The following is a 14536-nucleotide window of genomic DNA, read 5'->3' on the forward strand; positions in this document are numbered from 1 at the left end:
TTGGGAGCTGCTGGTCTCTGTCTCCTCAGCATCTCAGAGTAGGGTCATCAGCTCCTACAAGATATCTGAGGAATGATGCACAAGACCCATCCTGTCCATTTTCTCCCTGGCAGCAATCTGGGGAGAAGTATGTGTGGCAGTGGAAGGTGGGGTGTGTTTTAGAGGAATTAACTGGTGGACACGGTCTTTAAATTCTTGAAGAGAAGAATAAAAACACAGCAGACACTGTTAGATAGAATACAATTCAACATTACATTGATTCCTTTAGGCTTTGGATTAGATCAAACTCTCCCAAACAGAATAGCCATGGGGAGCATGATACAATCTAGTGAACCTAAAACAGGGAAACTGGTTCTGTCATTTGCCCCACTGACATGAAAAACGTCATTGCAGGTGATCCTTTGTCGAAGAAATGTGGAGTCTGACCGGGGCTGCGTTCCCAGATCAGGTGCATCCATGCCTCAGCCTTACACGGGGCAACAGGCATTGGCAAACACCTCAATGTCCTGCCTCAGTGTGACCCAGGAATATTTCCAGCCCACACTTATGTGGAGGATCCCCATGGGGATGATGATGTTTGGGGATAGTTCCTCACGTTTTCTCTGCTGAGAAACTAGCTTGAGTGGGCAGCGAATAGAGGCAGGTACTGCGAAAGTCTGCAAAGTGAATCCAGAACCTGGACTTCTGGAGTTGCGGTTGTCCTCAAACTTCCTTCCACTAAGACATCCGTGATAGCAGCATCCAAATGGGCCCTCCTCATATAGCTGTGCCCAGGTTACAAGCTCCTGGGCAGAGTAAATGAGGCACCAGGAGTGTGGGTTTCCACTGACTTATCCAGGAGCCCGTCCCATTTGCTCCCATTTAAGAATTCATCCAGGAATGCAAGAGTGATATTATAGGGCCAATATCAAATCTGCATTCATGTCAGAAGAAGGGAAATGATCTGCAAGGTTTGTCACTGAGGCACTAAAACTACAATTAATGACGTAGCACTTTTGACACTCCCAAGATTGGTCCTGACTGCCTTTGTGCAGGGCTTGATGTGAGCTAGAGACCTGGCCACACTGGCATGGATCTGCATGAAGGCCATGGCCATCCTGGGTGAGCCTCAACAGCCATGAGCTCCCCAAACTCTGACTCCTTAGGTGGAGCAGGTAAGGGGTGGTCCCCACGACACAAGTGCTTGCCTCCATGGATTGGCCCACAATGCAGAGGGAACAAGGATGGATTCCGGCTCTGCATATGGAACTGCCATGGAGGATTGGGTTATCTGGAGACCTGTAGGAGAGAGAGGTGGCCATGGTGACTGGGGAGGCCACAAGGCTGAGGAGTGAAGAGAATTAGCTCAAGCCAAGGGTGATTCTGGTGCAGGATGCTCTCCTCTCACAGCTTGTCACCAAATGCTCTCCAGGGGTCTTTGGCTTGGCCTAAGGTGGCATGGCTGGCTCCCTCACAGGTACAGCTTCTGACCTTTCATCCACGGGCCTCTTGGTTGCCACAGGTAGTTACGGAAGCACTTACCTCTCAGGGGCTCTCTGCTTGCTGGGTCCTCTGGAAACCCACTTCTCTTCTCTACCCTAGGCCCCAGGAGGCCATCAATTTGCCTCCAGGAGAAGCTGCACTAGGCACTTGGGGAAGAGGTGGGAAGCTGGGCAAGAGAGGGATGAAACAACATTGGAGAGGTCAGACAAGTGGCTGTGCAGTTTTCTAATTCCACCATGTTCTCCTAACCCAAGTTGCTTCTGAACGTACGTGGAAGCTCCTGCTGCTCCCAATGCCTTTCTTTCCCCTCTTTGCTAACTCTTGTCTTTTCTTTTGTTTTTGGGTGGGAGGGCATGGCCTCTGGGAATGTCTCCCTCCTCTCTCAAGTCTGGGGTAGACACCTCCTGCGTTTCCACAACCCGCATTTCACCAGTTGGCTTGTCTGCACCTGTCACTTTGGGAAGCAAGAAGACAGCAGGAATGGCGTCTTGCTCCCAGCCAGGGCTGGTCCCAGAGTGGGGCACTTAATAAATATTTGCTTTTTTGGTGAGCGGGGACAGGGATAATGGAAATTTGAATTTTCTAAGGTGAATGCCATCTCTAGAAACCTACAGAGCATTCAGATATGGAACTTGATGCTCTCAATTTTGATCTTGATGGAAGTGAAGGGGAAAACCATCTTGCAGGATCCCTCTGTATCTTTCCATTTTGCTGTTCTAGATGCAGAAGTAGAGGCAGGGGTAGGAAGAGAGAAGAAACTAGTGCAGCATGCATTTGTCCTTGGCTAATGACCAAGTTCAGAAAAGAAAGTGGTCAATGAGAAGGCGTTATAAGGTCAAGCAGAAACTGTGATATCCCCTCGCCTACTCCACTGCCTCTGATGTAAATATAATAGAATTAGGAACTAAACTTCCCTTCAGCCGGCTAACACCGAGAGTCATGTCCAGGGGCATGTGCCTTCTTGGAGAGTGTTTTTCCCAGGCCTCCCTTCATTGTTCAGTCTTTGGAATGTTTGATACTTGTGTTCTGTCTGGGATCTTGAAATTAAAGTCAATGTCTCGCCTGCTAAGGGAGCTGGGGCTGTCAAATCCAATGGATCAGAACTCAGCCGACCCTTCCTCCTCTGTAAAGGACCTCCGTGGGTCAGTTTTGGTTCCATAAGGATGCAAATGAAGAATCCAACTCTTACACTGAGATATGTAAACTGAGGTTCTCCCTGGGGCATAGCCCACTCCCGAAGAATTTCCCAGCATGCGTTGCACTTGGCAGACAGCGTTGGATGAATGATGCCTAGATGTAGGGGCAAGGGATGAGAGCGACCAAAAGGAGGGCCATGGCCAGGATTCAAGGAAGCATCAATCAGAATAAGGATGAAGTGGATACATCCAGCAACATTCCCGGCTGCATGGAAGGTGGAGTCCCGAGCTCTATCTTCCCCACCGGGTCAGGAAGAGCATTTTCCTGGATCAATTTTATGGCACCCCACAGAGGAGATGGGGATGTCGGATGTTGGTCATCAGATCTCCTTCTCCCAGTCAAGGTGGCCGGGAGACGTGGAAACCACCATCAGCGAGTCAGGAAGAAGGACTTGAGGCTGCGTAAGAAATTCGACTTCTGTCTCTGCTTCTGTTTCTTTTTGATGATGGGCACCCACACCAGCCCGCACACCAGCATCATGAGTCCTAAGGACAGAAAGGCAGGCCCTACCATTTTGAGGATGGAGACGCTCTTGTCACCCAGATTCAAGGTATAGGCCAAGCAGGTGATGACCACACCAAAAAGCAAGATGGCGCCACCCACGGACATGATGACGATGGGCTTGCGGTAGATTTCCCAGTTACTCCTGGGGGTGGTGGTCCAGACAGACTCACTCCTGGAGCTGATGCACAGGGAGCTGGCAGTCTGGCTGGGCAGCAGGTCCTTGGCTTCTGGAGACTTCTCATCGACCTCCAGGGCCTTGGGGAGAGTCTCCATCGTCATGGCTGCTCAGGACTGGGAGCCTAGGACCAGCAATAGCTGGAAACAAGAGTGGAGCCAAAGGAATCCTCACACAGCCTTCCTGTACTCAGCATCCATCTCTAGCCCCACTCTCAGTGGAGGGTGAACAAGGTCTTTGTGCTGAAACCAAAAAAGAAAAAAGAAAATGAAATGAAATCCATGTTAATAAGAAATCACCCAAGGTTTCTTATTTGTAAATAATTTATAAATAAGGTTTCTTATTTATAAACAATATATATTATAAAATATTATAACATTTTATTCAATTGCTTTTAATATTTAAAACAGGGAACAGTTATGCTATTTTAGAAACAAACAAAAGCTATATATATATATAGTTGTTGTTATTGTTGTTTTGTTTTTTAGATGGAGTCTCCCTCTGTCACCCAGGCTGGAGTGCAGTGGCACAATCTCTGCTCACTGCAACCTCCACCTCCTGGGTTCAAGAAACTCTCATGCCGGCTGAGCACCGTGGCTCACGCCTGTAATCCCAGCACTTTGGGAGGCTGAGGCAGTCAAATCATTTGAGGTCAGGAGTTTGAGACCAGCCTGGCCAACATGGTGAAACCCCGCGTCTCTACTAAAAATACAAAAAAGTTACCTGGGCGTGGTGGTGAGTGCCTGTAATCCCAGCTACTTGGGAGACTGGGGCAGGATAATTGCTTGAACCCAGGTGGTGGAGGTTGCAGTGAGCCGAGATTGCACCAATGCATTCTAGCCTGGGCAACAGAGAAAGACTCTGACTTTCGTGCCTCAGCCTCTGGAGTAGCTGGGATTACAGGCATGCACCACCACACCTGGCTAATTTTTGTGTTTTTAGTAGAGATGGATTTTTACCATGTTAGCCAGGCTGGTCACAAACTCTTGACCTAAGTTATCCACCTCGGCCTCCCAAAGTGCTGAGATTACAGGTGTGAGCCACCGTGCCCGGCCAGCTGTTTGGCCATGGTAATATTAAAGTTCAGATCGCTGCTTCCTAAGACTCTGAAAATATTACAAGGTGCTTTTGTAACCATACGGACCTAGTGTGTGCTTCCCTTTGGAGCCTGTGGTATATTTACATAAGTGAAGTAGTCATTTAAAAAGTGTTTTTTTTTCCCCCGTGGGCTTGAGGGTAGGGATGGGATCATAAAGCTTTTAGGAAATCTTGTGCTGGTTATTGCAATCTGGTTTCATATGAGGACATCTCTTTTTCTCAGTAGTCATTTCCACCCCTTTTCAGTGAAGACGGGACGATGTGATTGCTGTTTCCAGAAGTTGGAAAGCTTGTGATGAAGGCATTAAAATGCAGTGATTCTCAGTAGTGCCAGAGAAGAGAGCTGAGGCTGGGCAGGGAAGGGCTTGTTCCTAGGAGCTGCCATCTGGGAGTGAGGGGGCCTCAGGAACAGGAAGTGTTCAACTGGAGGCAGGGACATTTGACTCCTGATTCGGAGAGAGGAAAATGGGCCTTGCTGGAATTAACTAACATCTTCTTTTTGGCTCTACAATGTGGTCGCTAGTTTAGTTTCATTTTCTAGGAACAGAGACTGAGACCCAGTGGGGTTTAGGAGCTTGGCGAACTATACCCTTCCGATCTCAGCTCACTGCAACCTCTGCCTCCCAGGTTCAAGCAATTCTCCTGCCACAGCCTCCCAAGTAGCTGGGATTACAGGCATGCTCTAGCACACCTGACTAATTTAGTATTTTTAGAGATGGGGTTTCTCCATGTTGGTCAGGCTGGTCCCTAACTCTCGACCTCATGTTATCCGACCGCCTTGGCCTCCCAAAGTGCTGGGATTACAGGGTGAGCCAATGCGCTCAGCCTCTCACTTCCTTCTTAAGTTTGGGGGGGCGGTCTTCCAGCCTCCATTTATGTTCCCCTTCCTTGTACTGTGGTCTGGAAACTCTCTTAATGCAGTAACCTGGGGCAATGGTTTGGCTAGTCTCACTTTTTTTCCCATCTTTCATTTATCACTGTATTTCATTGCCTGATGTCCACACTCTTGTAAACTATCATTTTATACGTCTTGTTTGTTAATTTTTTTTTTTTTGTTATTGTTGTTGTTATTTCAGGCAGAAGCATAAATCCAGTCTTTGTTATTCCGTCTTAGCCAGAAATGGATCTTTAGGGTCTAATCTTCATTCAGAAGGTCTGGAGTTGCTGCATGTAAGAATCATTTGATGAAGCTTGTTAAAGTACAGATGCTCCCACACAGCAATATGATGTCTGCAGAGGGAGAAAATGATCTGCGTTTCAGTGAGGTACCAGGGCTTTTTAACAATGGCACGGTTGGCGTTTTGGATTGGACAGTCGATTGCTGTGGCAGACTATAGAATTGTAGGATGTTTGTATTGTAGGATGTTTAGCAACATCCCTGGATTCTACCCACCAGATGCCAGTAGTACCTCTTCCTCCCTGTCCCTATCATGACAATAAACTATATCTCCAGACCTTGCAAATGTCCGCTGGGGTGGGGAAGATCAACATGGTGGAGAGCCACTGCTCTGGCCAGCCTTTCCTCCTGCATACTTTGAAAACTGCCTCAGGACAGAGGCTGGGCTTCCTCTTCTTCTATTCCATAGCACCTGGCTCACAGCCTGGCACTTGGCAGCTGCTCAGAGAAGGGAGAGGGGAATTTGACACACAGAGGAGAAGGCTATGTGCAGAGAAGAGGTGGAAGGAATGCTCTACAAGCCAAAGCATGCCAAAGTCCTGGTGCCCCAGACTGGACAAGGACTGAGGCTCCAGAGAGGCTGGGCCTGTGGAGGAGCCAGGAAAGGCTGGAGTTGCAGGACTTCCTGAATCACCTCAGATTTGAATGTTGGCTGGCCTGCAGGGCAGCAACTGGAGAAGGGTAGGGATGGGACCTTCTCCCCTAGAGACCCATTCGGAGCTTCAGAAGGCTGAGTTAGTGGGTGGGGACTTAATTACAGTACACAACCAGGCTAAGCAGGCTGCAGGCTGGCACCAAGAAACAGTGCTGGTCTGGGACTATACAGCAACGAGAAGCCAGACAGAAAAAGAATGCACACCACATGATCTTATTTCCATAAAATTCAAAAACATGTAAAACAGTCTGTGCTACGAGGGGCTAGGGTAGTGGCTGCCTTTGGTGGGAGTAGTGACCGGAAGGGAGCCCAGTGGGGACTTCTAAGGTGCCGGGAATGTTCTGATTCTTGGCCTGGCAGCTGTCTACGAGGGAGTGGACTCATGCTGCAGTACACTTGTGGTGTGACTGTTTCGGTGTGTGTACAATCTTTGCCAATAAAACACTTAAACAAAGAGAATTAAAAGGTATAACTCAATGCAATGTGTTCCTTCCTTTGGATTCTGATTAGAATGAGCCAGTTGCACAAAGGCATTGGGGATAGTTAGGGAAGTTTGACCATGGATGTGGATAAGTCTCAGCCTCAGTGTGAACCATGGTTCTTTTCCCTTTTTCACAAGCACATTTATCCCTAGAGCTCTGTGGTCTTCCAAGCCCCAATCAGCATGGCTTTCCCTAGGTAGTTGCTGACCTTTAAGGTCAAATCAACAGCATAGACCCCTAGTGCTAAGAGGATAAGAGGGGGCCTGGGGATCCACCTGACATGACCAGAAACCCCCATAGTGATAACCCCTGGCCGTATAACTCGGGCCCCATTTCCTGGTTTGAAGGAATTGCTTATTCACATCTTACATGGATACATGGCAGGGATAGAGGTGCCAGACAAGAAAAGGGAAGGGAAGAGGGTGGAAAAAACACAGAGGACAGTTGATTTTCAACAAATGCATCAAAGCAATTCAACAAGGAAAGGAAAAGTCATTTCAACAAATGGTGCTGGAACAACTGGATATTCATATGGAAAAAGAATGAAACTTGACCCCATTTTGTGCCATCAACAAAAACCAGAGCTGGATCATGAATCTAACCTAAATATAAACGGTAAAACTAAAGATTTTGGGGAACCACAGGAAAAAATCTTTGTGACCTGGGGATAGGCAAAGATTTGGTAGACAAGACAGAGATAGAAAAAAACAATCAATAAAATAGATATTATCAAAATTTAAAATGCCTGCTCATTAGATGACACCATGAAGGAAATGAATAGGCAAACTCTGGACTGTGAGAAAATATTTATAAAATATGTATCTGGGCTTAGCGTGGTGGTTCATGCCCGTAATCTAATCCCAGCACTTTGAAAGGCTGAGGCAGCAGATCGGTTGAGGTCAGGAGTTCGAGACCAGCCTGGCCAATATGGTGAAACTCTGTCTCTACTAAAAATACACAAAATTAGCCGAGAGTGGTGGCACACAGCTGTAATCCCAGATGCTCGGGAGGCTGAGGCAGGAGAATTACTTGAAGCCAGCAGGTGGAAGTTGCAGTGAGCCGAGATTGCGTCATTGCACTCCAGCCTGGGCAACTGGGCAAGACTCTGTCTCAAAAAAAAAAAAAAAAAAAAAAAAAGTATCTGTCAAGACTACATATGATTAATAAAAAGACAAAGAGCTCAGTTGAAATGGGCCAACTGTTGAAATAGACTCATTACAAGATAACAAGTGAACAAGGAACCCATGAAAAAGTGCTTGACATTGATGTTTAACAGGAAAATACAGGTTAAAGCCACAACGAGACATCACCACACATTCACTATGATGGATAAAACGTGAAAATCTCACAATACCATAGGCTGGTGTGACCACGGAACAACCCGAGCCGGTGGGAATGGAAAATTGGTTGTTTCTTATGAAGTTAAATATATATCTACCCTTTGACCCAGCAGTTCCACTTTCAAATATTCATTTGTCCCAGAGAAATGAAAATGCATGTCTGCAAAAAGACTTAAGAATAGTCATAAAAGCTTTATTCATAATAGTAAAAAAATAAATAAAAAGAAAACAACCCAAACGTCCCTCAACAGAAGAAAGGATAAGTGGTTGTATAATCACACAATGGAATATTACTAAGCAGTAGAAAGGAGCTAACTTGCGAAGCACACTACAGCATGGATGAGCCACACAGACATGCTGGATCAAAGAGATCGAATATAAAAGAGTATCTATATTGTATGTTTCCATCTACATGGCATTCTGAAGCCAGCTAAGAACTAATTAAGGTGGCAAATCTCAGAACTATGGTTGTGGGGCTTGAGGAGGAACCAACTGGAAGATACACGAGGGAATTTCCCAGGGTGGATGGACATGTTCTATGCGGTGATATTGGTGGGGTCTGCACGAGGGATCCATTTGTCAAGATGGTGCCCTTCGATCTGTGCATTTCAATTGTGTAAATTACACCGCACGCCAAAGGGCTGTGAAAGCCTCCATAATAATCATCCAGTAGGGTGAGGAGGGGCACACACAGAAGTAGAGCTTGACCAGGAATGGAAGAATGTTGACCATGGCTGATGCCCTACGATGGAACCTGGAGACCCAGAGCAGGGCATAGGCAGGAGAGACAGCAAAGGAAAGCAGGGGTGCAGGCATGGTGGTGTGATTCCAGAATAGGGCAGAGACACTAAAGGGAAATCTGCAAGCTGAGAGGTACCTGGCTCTATAGGAACTGACTGAGAAAGAGGAGATCCTGAGAGGAAGAGAAAGTGCTTCTGGGAAACATCTGGAATTGGGAAGAGGTTGTGGGGAGAGAAGGAGCAAAGGGATGAAAACAAGAATTTCACCTCGTCTCTGGAAAGGTATCATCCCTTGAAGAAAAACACAGACTTGGCCAGGTATGGTGGCTCATGCGTGTCATCCCAGCACTTTGGGAGGCTGAGGCAGGTGGATCACCTGAGGTCAGAAGTTCGAGACCAGCATGGCCAACATGGTGAAACCCCATCTCTACTAAAAATACAAAAATTAGCTGGGCCGGGTGGTGGGCGCCTATAATCCCAGCTACTTGGGAGGCTGAGGCAGCAGAATCACTTGATCTACTGGGGAGGCGGAGGTTATAGTGAGCCAAGATTGTTCCACTGCACTGCAGCCTGGGCAACAAGAGCAAGACTTTGTCTCAAAATAATAATAATAATAATAAATAAATAAATAAAAAAGAAAAACTCAGACTTTCAGGAACCAGGGGGGCCCTGAACTGAAAGAAGTCTGGGTTTGGTTGGCTGAACAAACACACCCAGAAGGGAGGTACCAATAGGGCTGTCTCTTAATCTTGTTACGACTTGTCTGTGTATCTGCCTTTTGTGTTTGGAATTATCCCTGTCTTTGGAGACCTGGCATACGCTTATCTTGTCAGCGTCTGGCTGTTGATTTTATATTCCCCAGGCCGTTAAACAGTGAGCAGTGCTCACCAACATTGCAGCACACCCTTTGCCAGACACAGAGTTGCAGGCGTAAGACAATGTCCCTTCTCCCAAGAGGAGCTTGCGGTGTGCACATTCGCTTGGACCACAGCATCTTGGACAAATGCAGTAACGAGATGTCTCAGATAAGAGGGGAGAGAACTGGCTGGAAAATTCTTGGCTTTTTCTCACACACGCTATATGCATTCCCCCAAGATGTGGTTTGGTGAGGAGAATATGGGTGCTGGTGAACAATGAGTGTCCTGAGGCAAGCAAGGCCACATCCTTTTCTCTTGAGTAGATTCCTGAGCATCTGGAAGGTACAGCTTAACAGAATGGCAGATGTCAGTGAAATAAGTGAATGATTTCCCCACAGACGACCAGATATGTGTCTGTTCTTACAGGGCCGGAAGCGCTTTCTTCACTCCCATACTCTTTGAGGGGCTGGGGCTGGGTGCTCCTACCTTCCTGCACCCTGACACCTATGACTTCCTTGGCCCACTGGCAGAGGCTGAGGACTCAGTAAACATTTGTTACATGGCTTAATCAATGGGGGAGTTATGGTAAGAGAGGAAGGAGAGGGCTTTGCGGGTTGTTTGCAGAGCTGCAATTACCCTGCAATTAATTTTTTTTCTTTTGAACTACAGAAGGTTAGAAGTGGCTAACACTGCCTTACCAAGTCCCTGGTCCTGTTCCTTCCCACCTGGTGGTTGTAAACAACTCTCTTTGATCTTACAGCCAAGTGTTAGGATGGGAACAGTTCCCAAGGAGGGAGGGAGACAGCTGTGAAGGTGCAAAGGCAGGACACACTGACCAATTCCTCCCTGCTTCTCTTCTTCGGCCTGTAAGTAACGGCTAACCTGGTCAAGACAGGCTTCCCTCTGCAAAAATCTCTAATGTACCTCAGCTGCTTCTCCAAGGCCGAAGAAGCCATGCAGTAGCAGGGGAGGTCAGGTGCTTTTTAGACAATAATCATAACTACCATTTATCGATTGCTTAGCGTGTGGTGGGAACCATGCCGAATGCTTTGTCTGCATTGCCTCATTTCATCACTTCATCCCCCCACGAAGTTAGTCCTTTGGGGAAGGTATATTCTTATCCCACTTTGCAGGTGAGGAAACTGACGATCGGAGAGGTGTAAGTGACTTGACCAAGATTACTCACAGGTGAGGAGAGCATCTGGATTGGAATGTGAGTCTTGCAGCCTGCCTAGCTCCAGACTCTGTTCAAGTCTATCCTGCTCCTCTTTGGGGTGGTTTTAACGTTTCTTTTCAAATTATGGGAAAAGCCAGTGGGAAGGACACCCAAGGTGGGGCATAGTCAGTGAATAGAACTGCAGCGGTGGCAGCCTTGGCTGAGGAGATAGGAGCTGCCAAGGATGCCCGAGTCCCTGAGCTGGGGCCAGCAAGCAGCGAGAGACCTCTGGCACAGTGGCCTCAATGTCAGCACCAACACCATGCCACAAATCCAGCATAAGATGCCTGGCACGCGCCATTTTCTTCACGTGGGGAGTCTCTTTTAATCCTCAGCTCTATGAGGGTGATAATCTTATCATTCCCATTTCATTCCCATTTTGCAGCTAGGAACACTGAGGCTCAGAGCTGCGGGCCTCCATATCCTCCTTTTTTTTTTTTTTTTTTTTTTTTTTTTTTGAGATGGAATTTGGCTCTTTTGCCCAGGCCAGAGTGAAGTGGTGTGATCTCGGCTCACCACAACCTCCGCCTCCCAGGTTCAAGCAATTCTCCTGCCTCAGCTTCCTGAGTAGCTGGGATTACAGGTGCATGCCTCCATGCCTGGCTAATTTTTGTATTTTTAGTAGAGATGGGGTTTTGCCATGTTGGCCAGGCTGGTCTTGAACTCCTAACCTCGGTTGATCCACCCACCTCAGCCTCTCAAAGTGCTAGGATTACAGGCGTGGGCTGCGGCGCCTGGACATTCCTGCTCTTTTATTTATGCTTATCGAGGAGAGGGCCCTGCCTTTTTTCCTTCTTGTTTTCTTCTCTGCCTTCCTTCCTTGCATTCCACCACCCAGTACCTGTACACCTCCACCCCCAAACTCACTCCCCAGCCTTTCCCTGGCGCTGTCCTCCTTGGAACGTGCTGAAATATGGTTGGTATTAATACAGCTGCCAGAGTTAGAGAATAAAACTACAAGGTGTTTGGTTACATTTCAGTCTCAGATCAATAATGGATACTTTCTTCATCTAAGAATGTTCCAACATTACATGGGACCTATGCATGCAAAAACAGTATTCATTGTTTGTCATAAATTCAAATTGAATTGGGCATCTGGCAATACATCTGGCAACCGTAATATTCGAAGAGACCTTGCTGTGCTGCCATGCTTGGGCCTGGAGTTATCTGGCCCTTCCCGAGCTTCTCCCCTGCCAGGCCCCCCCATCTAGAGAGCTCAGACAGCAGCTGGGCGATTCTGGGAGTTGCAAGAGCATAAAGCAGAGGAGAGAGGCACACGTTACCTCACTGCTGGGAGGCTGGGCCCAACGAGGGGAGTCTGGAGGAGAAGCGGGGAAGGCGGGCTGGAAGTGGGGGGAATAACACCACGTATTGTTCCTGTGGAAGACCCGGTGTGGTGAGAAGTGGGGAGGGTCATCCTCTTTCCCTCACGGAGTCCCCGCTAACGCCCTACCCAGCTCCAGCTTGGGTTGTCCCCAGGGTCCCTTATCTTCTCTGGTGGTGCAGTCTTCCCTCACCAGGACATTCAGTTGGTGACTGCACCCCTCTGATAAGGTGAGTGGGGGCCAAGTGCCTGGGCTGATAAGGTAGCAGCTGGAGAGTTTCTGAGTAAGCTGCTGCTGTCGCCACGGCCTTGGCCATCCATCTGTCACCTGCTCACAGTGCTTCTAGAAAAGCAGTCAAACCTGGAGGGTGCCACTCACCTCCCTCATCAGGACACCCAGACCCTGGCCAGTGACAGGGAAGAAAAAGCTCCGGTGATAATGTGTGTGATCACGTCTGGCTTTACCCGGATGCAGGGTCCCTAAGGCACACAGTAGCCTGACTGAGCCACATCTTTGCCCATGTTTTCATAGGCCTGCCTTGTTCCCTCTTTCTGAGATAAAACTCCCGAGCCAGCCAGCACACTCCACCTTGTTTTTCTGGCACCTGCCCCGTGCACCTGCCACAGCCGCAGGAGGAAGATACGGGCAGCTGCTGAGGTCTGATACGGGGCGCCCGGAAGGACGGTCTGGGTCCCAGATTGCAGCCATGTACTCTCGGGTCCGGGTGGCCTTGCACTTTACTGTCTGGCTTTTTTTTGCTCCTTCTTCCACCTAGGTTTGGGAGGATAGTCCCTGCCCAGCCCCTCCCACAATGGCTGCCAAGGTTGAAGGTGGGATGCTATACAGGCAGGTCTGAAGCAGCCCTCTGCCCACAAATTCCCTTCCCTCTGGTACACAGCAAGGGGTGGCCCCCCTCCTCCGGCCACCACTGTCTGCCAAGACCCTCAGTAGGCAGTGCCTCCAGGTTGGTTTTCACCCCTTCCCAGGGCACAGCCCCTTCTTGGCCTGTTGGCTCCTGCTTACCTTCCAGCACTAGTTCAAAGACAACACGCTCTAAAGCAAAGTTAAAACCAGTTTCTTCCTCCAGAGAGATGGAAGGAAGGGCAGAGGGAAACGTTCCCTCCTTACTTACTGTCCTCGATGTCCCAGGGGAGGATGGGGAACCTGCGAATCACTCGGTGCTCGTGCAATGAGGAAGTCAGCAATGAGTTTCTGCTCAAGTCCATGCCAGCCAGAGAAAGCCACCCTGACCACATCCAGAAGTCGTGCTGTGAATCCCAGCAACTGAGCAGGCTCCAGCAGGGATGAGCTCACCAGGCGATGGCCTAATGGGTTAACTCTTTGCGAGCTGCTGGCACAGGTCCTCTGAATGTAGCTTTCTCAGCTCTGCTGAGCCAGGATGAGATGAATCTTGTGAAAAATTCATGATGCTTCTCTGCAGTCTGTCTTCAAGTTTCATGGAGGCATGTGTCCCATTGGTGCCTAGGCAGGGCAGCTTCTCCTGACCCAGGCTCAGAAATCAGAAGACCTGGAATTTCTGGGTTGGTGAAGGGGTGTGGTGGTCATGGTGGTGGGGATGGGTTGCCAAAGAGTGGGTCATACCCTCTGGCTGACTCAGGGTACTCTGGCTCTGTTCAGTGCAAGCCTTAATAATTCGATCTGGGAACAGTCTTTATTCTGGATGTTGGAGCGGGGACATGCAGACTTAGAAAACATCCTTGGTTACAAGACGGCAGGGACGTTTCTTGGAACTTTCCAATGCCTATGGGTGGGCACCCTATGTTACAACATGTCAGGAGCCCACAACAGGACCTACCCCTATTCCAGGCCCGATATCTCAAACTGAGACAGAAGAGTCTGTTCCCTTTCGCTCCTCCAATCATTCCTGAGGATGCCCGGTTGCTTTGCATGGGATGCAGCCTGCCACGGTGACAAAAAGAGAATGATGAAAATCAGTGCAAGGAGGGTGAAAAGGTTTTCGCCTCTATAAACCTTTACCAGACTGTGCTTGGGGAAGCGGGTGTGAGCTGTTGAGTGGCCAGTTCTCAAGAGGCTGATGGATACACTGAGGTCAGCAAACTTGCCTATGATTCTGGAAGGCACACTGACTCCTGCCCTTGTTCACACCAACCTGAGAATGTGCGCAGCTGCTGCTTGTCGGGATAATGGTGGGTGGGCATCCTTGCTACTGGGAGCAATACACTGGGGAGCTTCCTCTGGGGTCCCCAGGGAGGGCTTTCCGAGGAGCCATTCAGGGAAACTGATGTCAAGGTGGGTATGAGGCTCTC

The 14536-nt window shown here is 48.6% G+C and overlaps 1 protein-coding gene across 2 annotated transcripts; it reads right to left on the reverse strand.

Annotated features, from left to right (window-relative positions):
- Positions 1–223: 223 nt before the first annotated feature.
- Positions 224–13520, reverse strand: PIRT (phosphoinositide interacting regulator of transient receptor potential channels). 2 transcript variants are annotated; one of them, XM_003929248.3, is made up of 2 exons: positions 13381–13520; positions 224–3600 (listed from the first exon to the last, which is right to left on the reverse strand). In XM_003929248.3, the coding sequence occupies exon 2, from the start codon at positions 3460–3462 to the stop codon at positions 3049–3051; it is 414 nt and encodes a 137-aa protein (XP_003929297.1). In that variant the 5' UTR covers positions 3463–3600; positions 13381–13520; the 3' UTR covers positions 224–3048. The 2 variants fall into 2 exon arrangements, with proteins under 2 accessions (XP_003929297.1, XP_074244285.1); XM_074388184.1 differs by lacking the exon at positions 13381–13520 and adding an exon at positions 12207–12338 and having other exon boundaries at positions 281–3600.
- Between the last annotated feature and the right edge of the window lie 1016 nt (positions 13521–14536).

Source organism: Saimiri boliviensis, chromosome 17 (assembly GCF_048565385.1).
Source record: "Saimiri boliviensis isolate mSaiBol1 chromosome 17, mSaiBol1.pri, whole genome shotgun sequence".
Classification (NCBI taxonomy): domain Eukaryota; kingdom Metazoa; phylum Chordata; class Mammalia; order Primates; family Cebidae; genus Saimiri; species Saimiri boliviensis.

Coding starts and splice junctions, on each gene's coding strand:
- PIRT (XM_003929248.3), bottom strand. CDS start 3,462: ATGACGATGGAGACTCTCCCCAAGGCCCTGGAGGTCGATGAGAAGTCT.